The sequence below is a fragment of the Amaranthus tricolor genome, chromosome 4, assembly GCF_026212465.1.
Source record: "Amaranthus tricolor cultivar Red isolate AtriRed21 chromosome 4, ASM2621246v1, whole genome shotgun sequence".
NCBI lineage: Eukaryota > Viridiplantae > Streptophyta > Magnoliopsida > Caryophyllales > Amaranthaceae > Amaranthus > Amaranthus tricolor.
Window position 1 is genome coordinate 17,660,914 of NC_080050.1, and position 20,000 is coordinate 17,680,913.

The window sequence follows — 20,000 nt, forward strand, 5'->3', positions numbered from 1 at the left end:
ACAAGGCAAAAATACATGGTTGAATAGATGTACCAAATACCTGCATTAATCATTGGTTCAATTGTGAAGGTCTGTCCAGCCTTCATTACACCAACTGCTTTATTTCCTGCTCGTATTAAGGAAGTCAACACTCAAGTACAAATGCAGTGAGTCACAAACCAAATAGAGATTGTTCAGTAGCCTAACACTAGCTAAACAGCAATGCTAAATGTGGCACACAATTATAGTAAATTATACAACAAACAAGATTGCAAAGTTATTCAAGGATACTAGCATAGTGAGGAATATTTGGAGCACAATGGAAAAGCTCTCCAATTCCATGACCACAATATGACTTAACCTGCATTTGTCAAGAAGCGTGAGCTCGTTGTGGGATAATCAAACTAGCTCCTAGTATATATATAAGACATACCACAGAGAACCCTGACGTAGAAGCATGCCGATTAATAACCTCTCCAACTTCTCTAAATCTCACACCAGGCTTCACTGAAATCAACCCAGAAAAACAACGTATCAATAGCCAAAAAGTTGCATAGAAATCAAGACGTTAGTGCAAGGACTACAATACATTGGATGCATCACTCCAAATTTATATCAAACGCAACGTTTCTCTATCTACCTCTTTATATTTCTCTTCAGGTCAGAGAGATAGAGCCAGAATAAACCGTACTAAATGAGGCATTTTAGGCAAATAAGCCAGCTCCAAATATATCGTGTGAAAAGCTAACTGTCAACTTACAAAATTTCTTTTGAAATACAAACTAATCTATGAAAAAACATGTATTGTCCAAGTTATTCAATAGCCAAAGTGAAACATTTTCACTATATGACAGGGGCTGTACACTATGTTTCTTCAAAAACACAGAGACACACAAACTCAGAAAAATAAAAGAAATGCAAAAAGGAATTTTAAGTCACCAACCTATAGATATAGCTTTCTCCAGGCATTCATATGTACACTGGACCAGCTTTCGTGAAGCTTCATCAACATTTCCAACAAAATAGGTCTCATTCAGATCACCTACAAATGACCAAGCAGCAATCAACACATCAAACCCCAAGGCACTTGTTGAATGACCAGTGAGCACACATCTGAAAGAAACATATTCCTCACCATGTACTCCTTTGTAGTAAACAGTGACGTCAACATTTACAATATCACCATCTTCTAATACCCTGAAGCAAGAGTTTAATAGCCATTAGTAAGAGATTAAATTTAAGATTAAAAAAATAAAGCTACATGATGTCAGAAGAGACGCACCTGGCATCAGGTATTCCATGGCAAATAACTTCATTGACAGACCTACAACCAGCAGAAGTTAGTTAAAGATATCACAATCACTAGTAAGTTCGAAAAACTTAACATGTAAAAGTACCTACGTGCAGCAGGATTTCGGAAAGAAATGATAATTTAATGGGGAAGGATAACCTCCTACATACATCAAAGAAAATGTCAGTTATATAATCTCATGCACATTATAGCTTGGTTAAAAGAGCTTCAAAGATAAATTACAACTATTTGGTTCCCACACATAAATAGACACTAAAAGCATCAAGAGACCTCAGATACTCGTTTCACTCTTTACACAAGATGCAACTTAGCCAATCTATTATGCTAAACATAATTAGAACTTAAAATTTGTTGAAGACAAATACTGTTAAGATTGTTAATTAAGTAACAACCTTAAATACAACAAAAATGCTGTAAAAAGAGACTAGCCCACAATATAAACATAATGAAAATATATGCGGGCAAACTTAACCACAAATTTTACCACCCAATTTATTGTTTGAACACGGACAATAATAGTATAAAAAAACGGATGCATCACATCGCATCGGCCGCATTGTAAAGGTTTTAAAATAAATGACCAATATTTCCCGCGTTGTAAAGATGTAAAAAAAAAAACTCGTTTTGGGCCGTATCAAGGGATATCTTATGGTTTCGGGCGATATTCAGGTGTTACAGTAATGACATCACTCCCATTACCGTAAATATTTCAAGGGGTAAAAAAAGTCAAACTAATGCAACAAAAGTAATTAGAGATGTAAATGAAGTGATTGAAATAATTGTGAAAGAGGTAGAATGAGAGTAAAATTAAAAAAGATGAATAAAAAAGGAGGATGATCTCCCTCATTTGGAGGAAAAGATTTCTCCCACCCCACCCTCCCCAAGGGTAAATTTATACCCCTGAATGAGGAAACTAGTTGCTAATTTATCCATTTTTTATTATTTTCTACCCAATTCTTCCACCTCTCTAACAACAAATTCCTTTAATCGTCTATCTAACTTTGTTTTACTACTTTGACATTAATTTACCCCCTTAGATATTAAAACTCATTCCAAACAACCCTTAAATGTAAATTCCTACAATGTGCCCAATTGAATCCATTGAATTAAACTCAAGAGATACACTACAGGTTATGCAGTGAACAATTTTCTTGGCAAGAGAAAATTGAATGATGAATTCGTTTTTAGTGGACACATGTCCAAAGAATAAAAATTCAAAGAATTTGCAAGGATCTTGAAAATCAGAATGGTGGTTTTCTTAGTTTTTTTAAGAAACCCTGTAATTTTGGAATCTTACAATTGATTAACTTCTCCATTAAGTACACAATATGTAAATCCAAGATCACTTGTGCTTGTGCATAAGTTCTCCCTTTCATGCTACACCTGAGGATACAAGTAACAAGACAATAGAGCCAAAATTGCTCAAGAAATATGCGCAAGGAACAATGAAAAACACATGGGTCAAGTGGGCGACGACTCGGTGTTTTTAACCAGAACTTGCATTTCATGGCCCGATGAACCCTTAGTGCCTCATCCCCCATTTCGCAAGTTATTCCAAAAATTGTCTGTCATCACCAACGACTTGGTGGTTTTGTGACCCTAAACCATTAAAAGCATTTTTCTTGTATGTCTAGAACTTAGTTATATTAATTATTGAGAGACTAAACATTCTTAGAAACGTTTTGAGTTATAACTAATGCTCCAAATTTGCAAGAAGAACCAAATTTATGTTCAAATTTCAAGTTGGAAGAAACTCTAATTATTTCTTACATAATCCCCAAATCTTCAAACCAATCATGATATCAGAGAGCTAGTGTAGTTAAGAGATGCAACCCACAATTTTTAGGAACTCGAGATAATATTAAACCTTCAAGGGCTCTCTAAATTCCAATCTAGCATAGCTGGTTTTTGAAATTATATTTCCAAGGAGTGGAATGTCATTTCTCCCATGAAGATATACATGATACGACTGAAATTGGCCAATAACACATAATATTATCCTAAACCTTAGGCTCTTAGCACCTTATAGTTGGTGACACAACGAAGCCTAGCGCAAAGCATTGTTCGATAATAATTTAGTAAATTGTTGATGATGAAGTTTTGTAACTTAGGGATTTGATTTTTGATACTGCTAGTGGGTGAGCAGGTGAGTGGATGAGTATTTGACACACATGAGGAGACCATATTTGATAGGTTTAAAGAAGATAATTGAATCCTAATGGCCTAATAGCTTACTCAGCCCAGCACAGTTAATTTTAAGGGACTCACGGTCACAAATCACAGTTGGGCTAATGCATATCTCGGAAAAATATAATTCTCGTACATAACTCTAGAAGCGACAAAATTATGGTTGGCCGATGCTTATCTTATCCCAAAACATAAATGAACTAAAATATTTCAATGAAAACTGATAGGAGACAAAATCCGAACAACAAGAATAAACTACAGATCTTGTCAGATGCTGGCAATGGTTTCAAAAACTATACAAATCGACATACTATCAACAAAATATTTGGCAGTCTTAGCTCTAAACTATGAAATTAAAACGACGAAAGTTAAGAGTTTAAGGCAAATCAGAGTTGCTTTATTTCTTGTCATAGATCTACACTAACCTGCTGCTATAGTTGCATCATGGACTACTCTATCAATTTCATCGGTCGTAATGCCAGGCTGAATAATACGAGCAGCAGCATCCAAAACCTGTCTGGCAATCTGAAGAAACAAGTTATTAGATTTCAGAACAAGACTCCAAAAAATCAAAAGAAAACAACTGGAGAGTATCAAATCATATGGAGCATTGTTACAAAAAAGAGACAAAGGGAATAACTTTATGATGTTGTTGGAAGCACCTTGAAATGAAATTTTTAAATAGTCTAGTGAATAACCTTATTTATCATAGTAGTTGGGTGTCTAATTTTTTTATTAGCGATGATAGTAAATAGAAAATTACGATGATCATAAACTTGTAATTCACAAGTTAAGAATTATAACAAGTTACTTAAACTTTGGAAATAACACTTGACGTTGAGCAACAATCCACAAATATTAAAGAAATACAATTATTTTTCTATTTTATTTCCCATAATGGGAATAAAAAAAATATCCATTCACTTTATACAAGTGATTTTTAAATGGGCATCATGTTGCCCAAACTAATTCTATAAACATCAAATGGTACCAGAATTCTAAACTATTCCTATATTAAGAAAATGAAACAAAAGAAGACCAAAACCCGTAGGTTATACCCCCTAGCCGGCCACCCTTGCCCTTGAACACCCCACCATTTCCTTTTTCTCTTTTCTAAGGGCATGCTAAGCATGCCATAGTTCTACCCAAGAAAGAGCATCATTGCAAGCACGCCTAAACATGAGAAACACGAAGCAAAATCACTCCCTTGCCCTTATATATAGAATCAGTCGCACCTTTTCCCTCCCATTTGCTCATCTATTTTCTTTCTAAGTACTCACAAACTCAATCTAAAATCATCTCTTCAAAACTTTTGTTTTCCTAACATAAATCACTTCAATAACAACTCCCACATACTCAAAAATACAAGTTTACGTACTTAAAAATATCATAAACATATTCCACATTACAAGAACTTTGCATTCTTATCGTTTATCAAATCAAGATTTCGACAAGGTATATTAAAAGTTGTCCTATAAACTTTATTTTACAAGCTTTACATAAAGACTAGTACACTGAAATTATTGTTACATGAAATTATTTTCATAAATCAAGATTATAAACATATATTTCATCACTAATCAGTAAAACGAGAAAAAATCATCTCTTTAAAAGTCCCAAAAATTTGGGCCAAATAAGATAAAAATGAGAAAATTTTCTTTCCAATAAAATACAATTTCTACTTCTTGTTTTCTAGCTTTAAAACTCAAAATATTAAATTTGTGAATCATTAAGAAGTATTGTTCAACACAATGTCTACTCCAAAGTTACAAAAAAATCAAAGAGTATATAATCTAACAATCTCTAGTAAGAAAAATTAGTTACATATTAAATATCCAAAATTAATACTGGCTATTAGATGCTTTTAAATATGTTTTGTAGTAGGAAAATTGGATCCTAGTAGATAAGGAATAAGGACCAGAAGTTGAAGAGCATTTGGAGCTTTGGAAAGAGGTATTTCATATGGGTTAATTTTATGTGGAAAGTAGAAAAACTTTAAGTTCTATAAAAGTTTTATTTTTAAAAATCACAAAAACATGTTTTTTAAATCAGAAAAATTTATTATCAATATTTAAATATTGATGTATGTTTTATAATGATTTATTATGTGCACTAGCGTTGTGGGCATCATACATGTTTTTGTGAATTATTATAATGTAAAAATACATAAAATCAAACTTTGAAAATATTCTTCGTTGAGTATTTGTGATGAATGAATCATGAGAGCTTGAGAAATATTTTAAAATGTTTTCCAAGAATGTTCTAGTAGTAAAATGTTAAAGGATATTTATAGTATATTCTTCCTTGCATTCATCTATATATTTTGGAGTTTTTATATATTTTTACATATTTAATTTATTTCCAAAAAGAATAAGGTTGTTACATTCTTAGCTATTTAAAAGATTTGGAAAAACTTGTTCTTATGCTACCAACAAAAATTGACCATCATAATTTAAAAGGAAATTTTCATGATTTTTATTTAGGATATTCTACATGGTAGGCACGAGCTTTTGCAAAAGACTAGTGGTAGCAAATTTTTAAAAAGTTCCACAAAATAGCATTGTACTTTTGAAATTCCACAACTTAACGTATAATCTAACGTTGTTTGGCAATTAATGTTACAACAGCTTAAATTCCAAAAAGTACAATGGTATTTTGCAGAATTTTAAGGAAAGAAAGTTAATGTATTTTAGTGAAAAACGACACGGGTAAAAATGAAATTTCACAACTTATAATCTAACGTTTTTCGGGCATTAATGTTAGAGCAGCTTAAATTTCAAAAGTACAATGCTATTTTTTGGAATTTTTTTAATGATTTGCTACCTCTGGTCTTTTACAAAAGTTCGTGTTTAACATATAGAATATCTTTTTTAGTTTAATCGTTCATTATTAAATTCTAAATTGAAAAGTTGTAAAATAAGAAACAATTAACTGATAAAATTATTTGGACTTGAAAATATTATTAAATAGGAATTACATGTTGGGAATTTCCTTAGACTTTCTATAGACTTGAATTAATTTTATCGAATTAACGTTTAACATGACTATATTAATTTATATAAAATATATGGCATGTTTATAATAATTAAAATATCTTAAAAATCATATAATATGGCATGTGGAACCTTAGGATAAGTTTCAAATTTTTATTATTAATATAATATTAACTTATTTATTTATTTGGAAATTGCTTATTTATTAAAAAGGATTAAATTGGTAAATAAATTCAAGGAGTTTTGAACTCATATTACCAAGTTAAATTAATATCAATAACCTTCCACCACTTAAAAAATCGATTTAACTTTGTTGAGTTATAATTTAAAAATATTAGTAAAATATTATTAACTAATTTTAGGTATTAAATAATTGTAAATTAACGGTTAATTGGTTTAACCACTTAAAATCTAACAAAATGACTTTAAAATCATTATAAATAATGACTTATAAATTACCAAGTATTTTTGACCCTGTTAGAGAACTATATTACATTATTAATTTAATTATTGATAAATTTTAAGGTATTTAAGAAATGGTTACTTTAATAAAAACACTTTGCATAATAAGTTACTCTCACAGTCCCATAGAAATAGCGTAATTGGCATGAAATTAAAAAAATGAGTAATAGTAATAGGAAAGTGGGAGAAATGTGTGGATTAGATGAAAAGGTGGATAAAATATAGGGATATTCTATATGGTAGCAACATACTTTTATGAAACGTCAGCGGTAGCAAATCTTAAAAAAAGTTCCACAAAATACCATTGTAATGTTGTACTTAAAGCTACAATAACATTAGGTACAACATACTTTTATGAAACGCGCCAGTGGTAGCAAATCTTAACTAAATAAAGAAAGAAGACAAGGGCAAATAAGATATTTTACAACTTAACGGCCAATTAAACATTTTTAGCCCATTAATGTTACAGTAGCTTTAAGTACAACATTGCAATGTTATCCTATGGAATTGTTTTTAAGATTTACTACCATTGGCATTTCATAAAAGTATATTCCTACCATATAGAATTTCCTTAAAATATATGAATGAGGATTAGAGAAAGTGTGTGGGTCATGGACAAAAATAGAAAGGGAGTTATTTCAATGGGACGGGCTAAAATAGAAAACAGGGTTATTTCAATGTAATAGAGGGAGTAATATATGGTTAAATTCTGGTGATGGTTTTGAATCGGATATATAACTATTTGAATTCATACCTTCTTCAATTAAAATGAACTGACATCGGTATTTAAAAATCATTTTTCATGATTTTATTGAAATTGGTTTTTAATAAAAGTGTTTCCTACATGATGTAGAATATTAATTTTACAAACAAGAATATTTATCCCATGTAGAAAAGTCTATATTTAAAATATATCATTATGATTATGCAAATAAGCATGTATATTCCAAGTGGAAAAGCTTAACTAACATTTACCATGGAAATCAAAATTTAAAATTATATATACAAGAGAATTTATGTGTTGATTGTTGAATATAAAAATGTGTTGGGTACATATGCCACAATTGAGGTTGTGAACATGTTTATGGCATAACAAGAGTTATAGGTTGCAAAAGAAGTGACAAGATGACTTAAGTCAGTACCCCTGTAACATAGTGTGAGTTTCACTTATATAAAGCTTACGATTTGAGTGAAGTATGACAGAATAATCTATGAATAAAAGTGTTTTGGAAAGTCTATGAACTAATGATTTTGAATCAAGTGTAATTATATGCTTTATGCATAAAAGTGCCTTATACAAAATGAGTTTATCAACACAATTTCAAACAAAAGTTAGCAATTTATTTGGCAGTCACAAGTGTTCAGTACTCGACCAACTATGTTTTTGTGTGTTTTTCAATGGTTTTGTTTTTAGTAAACCTCAATGGCACCTCAAAGGATGATTGAAGGCAGGGCTAGAAGTAGTTTGAAGTTATAAACGTTATTAAATTTGGTTATCTGATTTCACATTTAAGAGATTCATTTAATAACTAAGTTATATTTGAAGTCTCTAAATTGTAGTTTGAAGTTATAAACATTATTTTGGTTGTAATTTTCCTTTATTTTGGATGTTCAATGAACATTGCATTGGTTTAGTTCAAGTAATTTATTACCAAAATTTCCTATTGATTATTACTAAATTTCCTCTTAATTAAAGTTTAAGAATGTTACACTTCAAGTATTGAACATTATTAAACTTTAAGTAACTTCTTAATTAAAATTAAATTTCCTCTTGATTAATACTGAATTTCAGTAAGTATTTGCCTCCATAATATAAGAATGTTACACATACAACATCATTCAATTAGAGAAGCGTTCATTGAGACACCGAGTTATTAACATTAGAGAGTGGGATAGGATATGAGCTAGCGTAGGGACTACAGCAAGAGTCATTATTTGAAAATTAGTTCCTCTTGCGTGTTACTCCCTCCAACCTATGTTTTTTGCCACATTTGCCAATGGCACGGAAATTAAGAAGTTGGGTATATTTGGTTAAAGTGGTAAAATAAGAGAAAACATTGAGTAAAAGTGTTTTTTTATATCCTAAATAGAAATGGGCCAAAATCATTGGCTAAAGACAAAAATAAAAAATGGGGCAAATTGAGTGGAACAGAGGGGTTAGTTTTGAGAGTAAAACAATCTCAAAAGCTTTATCTATGTTTAATTTTCAGTTACTCGAACTCATGAATAGAATGTCATCTTCTTTTCCCTTAATATTATTATCTATGAGCCAGTTCCTAGAATCAAGCACACCCTTGAATCATACACTGTTGATATAAGTCATACCATTTCGTTGTCCTGATTCATTCATACACAAGTGCTTGTCCATTGGGTGAACAAGCATAAAAAAAAATATCATCCAATTAAGCCGGTAAAATCATTACTCAACTTAACAAAGCATAAAAACAGATATCATTCATACGAAGAATTCCAAAAGTTATTTTCTTCTTTGAATGTTTTTGCTTTTCTTAAAGAAGCAACGCTTTCCCGAACTTTATATTCAAGTAAATTTGAGTTTCGAGTTTTACTTCTTTTTCGAACGAACAAGCATAAATCAATTATCGATACAAACAAGGAGGCACATCGGGCGCACACCTCTTGTGTAGGTTTTGCATTACCTAGACAAGGCGTTTTCAACTGAGCCTAAGCTCGAGGCTCACAAGGCACAAAGTGAGGCGCGCTTTTTAAAACTAATTCAATACATCATAAAGCAATTAGTTCCATATTCCATAGCCTCGGCTGGAGCTATAACAACTAAGATAGAAATACGGTGACAATAGTTTTACCAAATACCAGTATGGCTCACTTTCAAGGGATAAACACACTCTCAATAGCTGCAACCAATCAACTCAATTTTATAGTGATTATAGGAATCATCTAAGCGTAACCCCCCCCCCCCCCCCCCCCCAATCGCTAGCTTTATTCCTTTTTCCAAGCTAATTTGAAAAAACAAATACTATAGTAATTCCCACCATACACATTGCAAATAGTTTCTTGCACTGATCAAGTCCCTTGGGGAAGTATTGTGTGGTTTATCCCTCGTCTAACTCTCAAATCTCAAACCTGTTTTTCTTTTCTATTTTTTGTGAGGATTTGAAATATGATGATCTGAGCAAGAAGGGCTTGCAATGAGATATGCATGCACAACTCTACCTCGAGCAAAACAAAATAATAATAGCAAATAATCTCAGAGCCACAAGGGGCACTGCAATAAGGAAAAGAATTCCCAGTTCATAGTTAAAAAGATCCCAAATAAACCAAATGACTTACCTTGCAAGTCTCTCTCATTCTCGCTATCTGCTCTGGAGATTTGATCTTCAATTTTATTTTACAAACCATTAGTAATTAACAAGGAGAAACAAGTTCCTCAACTGACAGGACAAAAGCACTTATGTACAATTGTAAGCAATAGAGAGTATATTATTATAGCATACCTCAACAACATGCTGTAGGGAGCTCTCCGGTTCAATCTTGGGGACACCCTACAAACATGAATCATTTCATAAGAGGTTTAGAATTGGCATAATATACAAGTTAATCGCAGAAGCACTTCATTTTAATTGAGATTAAGGGACAAAGAAGAAGCATATAGCTACCACCATCTCCAAAAAATATCATTCATTGCTTTTAACTATCTAGATAACAATACAAGTGGACCGGCAAATGTCAATAAAAAAACAAAACACTTACATTCATTGCCCAATCAGGTAGCTCAATGTGTGATGGCACATCACGCTTGCTTGATATGGGGTAAGGTCTTAATGATCTACAACAAAAGATTGCATTTCAGAAGAGAAAAAAAAAACAGAATTATAAAAATAAAAATAAAAAAACGAATAACCAAAACATGAAGTCAACTCGAAGATTGCAATTCAAAAATTAAAAGTCAATCAAAAAATATTCAAAATATGCAAAACATTAACATAGAAAAATATTGCACTAGTAAAAACATTTAGAAGTTGATCAATTTGAAGAGAAGTGTGAAATTTTAAAACAACTTTCTAGGGGCTGAACATTAGTTTCACAATGTATTCATGATGACATTTCCTTTATGCAAAACCAGTTTTACATACATAATAGGATATGGAATGTAGAAAAGAAAAGGAACATGGACAAGTACCCGGTCCAATCAAAATGTGGAAGTTTTGAAGTCCTCGTCTGTCCTTTTCTTAAGCAATAAAGCCAACCTTCATCGTTTTTGCCCCCAGTAGCAGCATTTGCTTTCAAGTGCACTGATTTATGAGAGCTCCAAGATGCCTTGAAACAGTCCTGGGAACTGTAGAAGACACAACTATGATAGTTAACATGCCTGAAATACTCAAAATGACTTGAGTAGTCAATATGTAAATTAAATCTGGTACGATAAGAAATGGTTATGGCTATTAAGTAAAATATAACACCGAATGAGGCTTTCAAGAGAGTGTGGTGATCTAAGCTATCCCAATTATTTGATTCTCCCAAGAGGCTACAATTACCATGAAGAAGATACCACCAAAGCATCCTTTGAAGCACGGATTTCACAAAGTTCAAAGACAGCACCTTATTCTATAAAGTTCATCCCCAATCAAGGACTTTAGAGACACTACACAATTGTGTGAAAATGTAGCTTAGGTCGTGATAACTGTAATGGTCATAGTGATGCGGTAACAGGGGCGATGTGATTGTTGCACAACCAAATATTGGCCAAGAACATGACATATCCCTTTAACATGCCTAAAAAGTTGTTTACACAATGCAGGTAGTATAGCGTCTGTAGGCTTTGTAGATTTGAACAGTTTCACTACTAAATCAATCAATACATACACGACGCAACCTTCTTTTTCCCATACTGCAATATCATAAAAGGAGCTTCCATGTATGATATTTTAATAGAAAACTTGGAAAAGCCCTGATGTATTCGAATTAAACCTTCCAGCAAATTTTATTAAGATTGATTATTACCAGAATGCAGCTCCTTCCCGTGGGAGCTTCAATTCTACACACTTTGGACACCTACAATGATTATATTGTAGGTGGGAGTTAGATTCAGCCCCATACTGGAAATATATCAACCAAACAATATCAACTATAAAAGAGCACATTACGAATCTGGCATCAAGAAAACTGGGGAATAAATGTTAGCCAGTTAACTATTACATTTGTTCTCAGAGGCATGCTTTAACCGATCTTACATTGATGCCATATTGCTTAACCCCATTGAAAATGTTTTGGAAGCATTAAAAATCTACTAATCTTAATATTTAGGCTTGTCTGCCAGATTTGGGAGTGTTTATACTAGTTAGAGTATTATTAATAAAAAAAAAACAAAAAAAAGCTCCAGGAAGTAAGTACTATTATTTAACAAACTCCCACCCCAAATTAATCTTTATTTGTCATTTTCCGATTCCCTCTGCCAACCCTTTACAATATACAATCGAGTCACAACACAAGAAGAATTAACGGAAAACTAAAAAAAGAACTCACTACCCTTTTCCTATTGAAAATTTAACAATATATTCATCGAAATTTCAAGGGCGCCCTACATCTCTTTAATGTTGTTGGTCTCTTCTTAGGTGACTTATTTAAGTAATAAAATTTCCCAATCTTCAAAAAAAAATATTCATCGAAATTTGAGAAATAACACTTCATTTTAAGCGAGTTTATTAATTCCATATAATTTAAATCAGACTACACTTGAAAATATTGTGGAAGACTATACAAAAATCTAAAATGAATCAAAAACATCAATGGATAAATTTAATTAATCAAAAAAATAAGATATAAAAGATGATTATACTGAAGATGAGCAGGATTGGAACATCGAGCACAAGACAAAGTTGATTCCTTTGGTTCAGAGTCACCACCAGACATTATTGTATGACTGTTAAAAGGTACTCCAATATAAAATCCAATTAGTGCAAATTAAGCAATCAGTCAAAACAACAGCAGATTAAAAAGTAAATAAAAAAAGACATTATAGATAAGAGTATTGTTTTGGTAATACCTGATCCTGAAGTAAATGATGTTAATGGGGGAAAATTAAAATTGGAGGAAATGAGAATAACCCTGAAAGGAGAAAGGGGAAAGGAGAAGGGAAAAACTAGGGTTGTAGTAGTCTCCAAAGTCCAAACACATACACAAAGACAAACCGGCAGGCACCCGGCACTTCTACAGTTCGAAAACCCGAACAACTTAGAGTTGGTTCAGGAAATAAACTACTCATAAAATAAGCTTTTCAAACAAAAAAAATCCTTTATATACTTCCGAAAATTTTAATTCCTAAAATAAGAATCTTCGTGTCCGAGTCTAAGGTCAGAGTTAGTTCGTTGTTAGTTCGTTCGCTGTTGATAATAGAGAACAAACTTGTTTTTAATTTTTTTTGTCCCTTCAAATGTTATGACATTGTCTCTTTTTGTTCGTTTTTACTAACAGTGAACAAAGTAAATTTTTTTCTCATGTTTGCTGTTAATGGCGAACAACCTGACCTTAGGCTCAGATACAAAGACGCTTATTTTGCTTAAAAATTTTCCAAAGCTTATTTTAGAAATTTTTTATTACAAAACTTATTCTATTGAATCTTTCTTCCGTTCAGCCCAACATAATGTCGCAAAATGGCCAAAACAATGCCCTAAGTCCTAACCGACTAAATGAAAGGATTATGTTCGATAAACAATCTGACAATATATATCCAATCAAATTGTTTTAGTAAATTAATTTTTTCTTTCTCAAACTCGAAAGATCAACTACAACTATAGTGATTATTCTGTTGTGACATAAAATCAGTTCATTGCAAAAACAATTGTTGATATTCTCAACAAATTTACATACTTTAATGAAGAAAACAACTAAGATCTCTTATTTGAAGGCCTTCAAAATCTTTTAGTTTTGTATAACATGACCTTGGAACTCATAAATACTAAAATACAAAATACGACAATAATTGTTAAACATCTATAACACAGGAAAACATGTACAATCATATATGAATTATATAAAAGGTGAATTAAGAATTAGCCATCTTTACTGCGTTACTTGTACAACAATGTAGGGATTGAGTAGTGTGAAGTACTATCGACTCAAAGATTAGTATCAAATTAGATTTTGTTGTAAATATTGTTAAATTAGGCTGGACTTATTGTGAATGCCAGCATATTAACGGGGGACTTAAGTGCACACACTTCATAAGCCAAGGAGATATATACCATCCCAAAACCATATGGCAATGGGAAGAACGTCTCTAATAGCTTATAAAGCGTGCACACCATTTTCAATTTATCGATGTGGGATAACTCATCCTAACAAATATAATTACAAAATAACAAGAACAATGTTATCGAATTTAATTGAGACGTGGACTATGTGACTCTCTTTAGAACATTTGCAGTACTACCCAATTTTGTGCTAGTAGATCATAATAACCGAATGCCACCAGGTTAAAACAGCCTTTTGTACATAATACTAGTAGTTTGCACTATACTTCTGCGGAAACACCAAAATATATGGAATAATGCTCAATATCCAAAAGGAGAATGTAAGAGAGAAGAGTATGATTTGTAATACTACTATGTGTTTATTTGTGTATGAAACAATCTGCTCATACTCCTCCTTTTATAAAACCAAAGAAGTAGTCTCATAGTTACATTACAATAATGCTTTCCTTGATTTATTCAACATGAATTCTATTGATTACTTTAACATGAATGCTATAATAATTTGATAAAAAAAGTTTTACAACGTTATAATGAAAATGCTAGTAGTAATGTATCAAAATTACAGTTAGGCAATTAAAGCTAGGCATTCATATTCACAATTCATTACTATAACATTATTAATGTACCAACAATCCCCACTTGAATTTTTCAAGATATTTATTGAGCAATATCGAAAACTATATAGATTGAACATAAATAAAAGTATTTCTCGACTTGAACTTTTGTATGATCCAGAATATATTAGGGTGAAATTTATCAAGAGTACTCTTGTAGCTATGTAATCCACTCAAAATAGAGTACAAATCTCATTAAGAGTTTATATTAACTCAACCTAGATCGCTTTAGGAATCTATGTTTTGAAAATAAAACATAGTCCACACGTATCACTCCATGTCTTATTATTACCCATTGAACCTGTTTCTTGGGATCTCAAGTCTATAGGTTAGGTTACCATCATATGTGACTCAAATCATTGGCAGTAGCCCTATTATTCTAGATGAATTATGGACTTTTTCTCTAGCTAATCCTTTCATTAAAAGATCCGCTAAATTATCGTTATTGCGTATATGGTCCATCCTGTTTTTGTGTAGAAAGTGTTAATTTATAAGAGAACTAAAAGTATTGAATACATGCCTGTTTATGCGTGAGCACTAATCTGTCTGCTGGAAATCTACTACCTGCAACCACAAACAAAGCCTAATTGGGGGCTGCTTTTGTAACACCCCGGCCCCTCGAACCGCTGGTGGCTACTCTTGGAGACTGTAGACTAGCCCCACAAACCAACACAAGTCTTTCCAGCGCACATTGGCCTCACTCGTGCGCACCCGGGAAAACTTCCCAAGAGGTCACTCATCCTAAGATTGCTCTCCACCAAGCACGCTTAACTGTGGAGCTCTTAGCAAATGGGCTCCCTAGAAAAGTAGATGCACCTTGTTTATATGAGTAGTCTATCAATCCTTTTTCAAGCTAAATTTGGGGTATTACAGCTTTCCCAGAAAGCCTTTACGATGCTTAAGTCAGATTGGAAACGATACTATAAATAAATAGAAGAATTTGATAGAGTTTTGATATAGAAGAGTATAATTGTCTAACCTATTTATGTTGATTAAAGGAGTATTTATAATAGTCTATTTAGGGTTCAAGGAGTTGCTCCCTACATGGTGGAAGTGAGGGGATATTGATATGAGTGAGTGAGTAGTTTTCTTAGGTAGATCAGTGGTGTTTTTGTTGTAGTTGAGAGGATTGGGAGTAATAGACAAAAATGAAAGATTAGGGTTTTAATTTTAGGGTTTTGACTCAATGGTCTATGGGTAATTTTAACTTGGGTTTTGAAGAAAGGTTTATGGTCACATTTGACTTTGACTTTACTTTTGATCAGGGGTAGATTTTTCCTTTCACATTTAAACAATATTTTATTGCCCGACACACTCTAACTACTCCAATTTTGATATAATCTCTCATGGTGTTACGCTTGTGATGTATTTGTCGGCTTTTACCATTATATTAACGATTCTTAACTTTTGCAATAGCCATGATACTATCGCAATAGATCAATACAGGGAGTATCGATTTTTCCCATAAAGGAATCTTAGCTAACAGGCCTCTTTACCAACCTGCCTCTTCACTAGCCATAGATAGTGCAATTATTTCTGACTCCATGGTGGACTGAGCTAAAATAGTATGTTTTTAGACTTCAAGATACAGCTCCACCAGATATCATGAAAGTGTATTTAATAGCTTTCGAATCATCATTCCTGTTTGCATCACTATATCCCTCCAATTCAACTAGAAACCTCTAATAGTGTAATCATAGAGTCATAGTTCTTTTAAGATACCTCATGACTATTTTAATAATGTTTCAATGCTCCATACCGGGACAACTAGTAAGCCTTTATAACAATTCCACGACATACGTGATATCAGGTCTAGTACAATCAGTAGCGTACCTAACGCTGTCATTGATGCTTGCATAATCAGACTGTCTTACACCATCACCAGTGTTTTAGAACAACTTTATACTAGGATCGTAAGGTGTGCATGCAGGTTTATAGTCATAATAACATATTTCTTAAGGATTTTTTTAATGTAATGAGATTGATCCAAAGAAATTCCATTTTATGTCCTGATAATCTTAAGTCTAAGGATCATATTCGCTTCTCCATGGTCTTTCATGTCAAAATCAGCATTGAGCAACTACTTCAGACTATTCATAACATGAATATAATAGAATCAAAGATCAAGAGTTCATCCACATATAAAAAAAACAATTGTGCAAATGTTATCTTCAAGCTTAACATAAATGCATTTTTCACTACATTCACTCTAAACCCATGTGAAATGATCAAATAATCAAATTTGTTTTTTCATTGTTTAGGAGCTTGTTTAAGACCATAAAGAGATGTATCTAACTTGCACACCTTGTGCTCTTGTCCAAGGACTACATTTCCTTCTAGTTGATCCATATAGATCTCTTCTTCTAATTCACCATTCAAAAAAGTAGTTTTAACTTCCATTTGATGCATTATTTGATTATGAACTACAACTAGAGAAAGTAAAACTCGTATCGAAGTTAATCTCGTCACAAGTGAATATGTATCAAAGAAATCCACATTTTTCCTTTGGTTGTATGCTTTAGTAACCAAACGATCTTTGTACTTATCGATTGTACCATCAACCTTTAATTTCTTTCTTAAAACCTATTTACTAATTATCTTGCATCTCGATGGGAGATCCACTAAATGCCAAGTACAATTAGATTCAAGAGAATCAATCTCATCATTAACTACTTCTTACCATAGATCAACATCAACTGAAGTATGGGCTTCCTAAAGATTTGAAGAATCTTCCTTGGCTACTTTAGTCTGTACTTCTCTTTAGTTCTGCATCACTTACTATGTCTTCAAAATGTGCTCTAACTTGAGAAATTATAGAAAATGATAAATCCCCACTATTTCAAAGTTTAAAATCATCATTAGACTCAATGATCACACGTGCATTCAGATCAAAGAACCACTATGCTTTTCTAGTAAATACATATCCCACAAATAAACATTCATATGCTCTACTCCCAAGCTTGACCCATTTAGGATCATAAATCCTCGCATAGGATAAATATTCCCAAGTCCAAAACTAAAATATATTGGGTTGTCTTCCATACAATTTTACACAAGGAGAATTTTTGCTCTTAATCTTAGGCACACGATTCAAGACATAACAATCAGTTAACAAAATTTCACTTCACCAATGAGATGTTGCACTAAAGTTCAAAGTTACAGCTATAACCAACTCAGTTAGGTTCTTATTTTTTCTTTCAGCTTTACGGTTCATTTCAAGAGAATAAGGTGCGGACCTTTCATGTATGATACCATGAGATTCATAAAACTCAATAAAAGCCTAATTAGTATCATATTCTATTCCATTATCACTTTAGAACCTCTTTATTTTTTTGCTAAAGTAGTTCTCAAACTCAGTTAGGAATAACTTAAACATATCAAATCCCTCTCTTTTATTTTTCATAAGATACACATGAGTGAAAAATAGAACAATCATCAATGAAAGTGATAAAATATCATTGCCTATTTCTACTCAACGTTCCATCAAGCTCACAAATAATAAAATGAATTAAATCATGAGGTTTTGACACTCTATAAACCAACTTATGTGGAGACTTAGTGAATTTTTCCTTGGCTACAAAATTAACTTTTATTGAAGTCATTTAATAAAAATTAGGTATGAAACCTAGATTGCTCATATTTTTAATAAGTCTTTTGTTTACATGACAAAGTCAAGCATGCCAATTATTAAAAGTGCATAACATATAAGCAGAAGGAGAAGTTTTATTGATTTCAACATTGATTTAACATTCCATATGTAGCATATCCTTTGTCTACTAGAATTTCATTCTTCGCCGAAATTAAAAGTTTGAACCTATGGCCTGAGTAAAGCCAGCCTTATTAAGAAGATAACCAAACACCAAATTCTTTCTCATTTTTGGTGTGTACAACACCTCTTAGAGAATAACAATTCTTCCAGAAGTAAACTTTAACTCCTCCTCTCAAATGCCAACAAACTTAGTGGTGTGAGAATCTCCCAATAACACTGTCCTATCATCAATAGTCTTTGTATATGTTTTAAACATAATTCTATCGTAGCAGATTTGGTGTGAAGCACCAACATCTACCCACCAGCCTTCTGATCCACCAATAAGGTTGATCTTAGAAATCATTGTTATAAACGGTTCTTCAATCATGCTAGTTTGTAGGGGCACATAATTAAGCATGTTCCTACACTTTTGTGCCATATGAACTGAGTTTCACACCTATAACACAAAAATTGATCAAAGTCTTCTTAGGTAATTGAGACTGTTACTTACCATTATTCTTATGATTATAGTGGCTGGAAATTTTTCTTCTGGTTCTTTGGCTTGAATTTCTTCGCATTGGGTTTGATAGTAATTGTGGTTTTATTTTTATTAGTTGTCACTAGCAACACTTCCTCTCTTTAATCTTGCTTACGGGCTTTCTCTTTAATACGAAGACAAGTAATAATACTTTCTAAGGAAAACTCCTTATTGATGTGCCTTACACTTCAAAAAAACGCACAAACACATACTAACATTTTCGACTAAAACCAGAACAGTCAGAAATAAGCGACTGAAATTCTGACATGTAATAGTATTAGTTGGAAATACCTACTAATATCCTACTTATTGTATGTTACTAGGAATTTAAGACCGACTTTCCTACTTAAACCTAAAAAAGTTAGTTGGAAAACCACCAACTAACTTTTAGACTAACACATTTTAGTCGGCAAAATTTAGAGGTGGCATGATAGTTGGTATTCAATTGCAAATTAGTTGGAAGTTTAAAATTTTCATTTTTCCCGCCCACCTTCATTTTTCTTAAATAACAAATCACATCATATTTTACGAAACAATGCATTTACACTATTTTATTCTTCAAAAAATACCATATTTTCTCAATATACTTGAAAAACACATCATCTGTTCAACAACTAATTAACAAGGTATGTTATTTTTTCATATGTTATATTTATGATAATTATATTTTAAATTTTTTTTATTTTTATATTTTTGATATATGTTATTTATAATATATGTTAGCTTATTTATGTTATATTTATTATATATGTTATTGTATATTGATTAAATTTTGTATTATAGGTGGACTTTTATTTTTTAATTTTTATTTTGTTATTAAATCGGTAATGATATATGTTAATTGTTTTTTATTTATACTAATTATATATATTATTATATAAGCCTTTTTAAAAAAAAAAAATAACATGATGCCTTTCAAATGAATACCGATTGATATT

At 31.9% G+C, this 20,000-nt stretch overlaps 1 protein-coding gene across 1 annotated transcript in view; it reads right to left on the minus strand.

The window, feature by feature from the left end:
• LOC130809705 (methionine aminopeptidase 1A) overlaps positions 1 to 13,167 on the minus strand; it is a 14,396-nt gene extending 1,229 nt beyond the window's left edge. Inside the window, exons 1-15 of the mRNA XM_057675471.1 lie at positions 12,956 to 13,167; positions 12,749 to 12,832; positions 11,914 to 11,964; positions 11,093 to 11,248; positions 10,663 to 10,738; positions 10,407 to 10,454; positions 10,243 to 10,287; positions 3,904 to 4,003; positions 1,381 to 1,432; positions 1,262 to 1,303; positions 1,115 to 1,176; positions 923 to 1,021; positions 413 to 486; positions 271 to 340; positions 41 to 106 (exon numbers count right to left, since the gene is read on the minus strand). Coding sequence (XP_057531454.1) covers positions 41 to 106; positions 271 to 340; positions 413 to 486; positions 923 to 1,021; positions 1,115 to 1,176; positions 1,262 to 1,303; positions 1,381 to 1,432; positions 3,904 to 4,003; positions 10,243 to 10,287; positions 10,407 to 10,454; positions 10,663 to 10,738; positions 11,093 to 11,248; positions 11,914 to 11,964; positions 12,749 to 12,822 — 1,015 coding nt within the window. The 5' untranslated portion in view covers positions 12,823 to 12,832; positions 12,956 to 13,167. The remainder of the gene's footprint in view (positions 1 to 40; positions 107 to 270; positions 341 to 412; positions 487 to 922; positions 1,022 to 1,114; positions 1,177 to 1,261; positions 1,304 to 1,380; positions 1,433 to 3,903; positions 4,004 to 10,242; positions 10,288 to 10,406; positions 10,455 to 10,662; positions 10,739 to 11,092; positions 11,249 to 11,913; positions 11,965 to 12,748; positions 12,833 to 12,955) is intronic.
• Between the last annotated feature and the right edge of the window lie 6,833 nt (positions 13,168 to 20,000).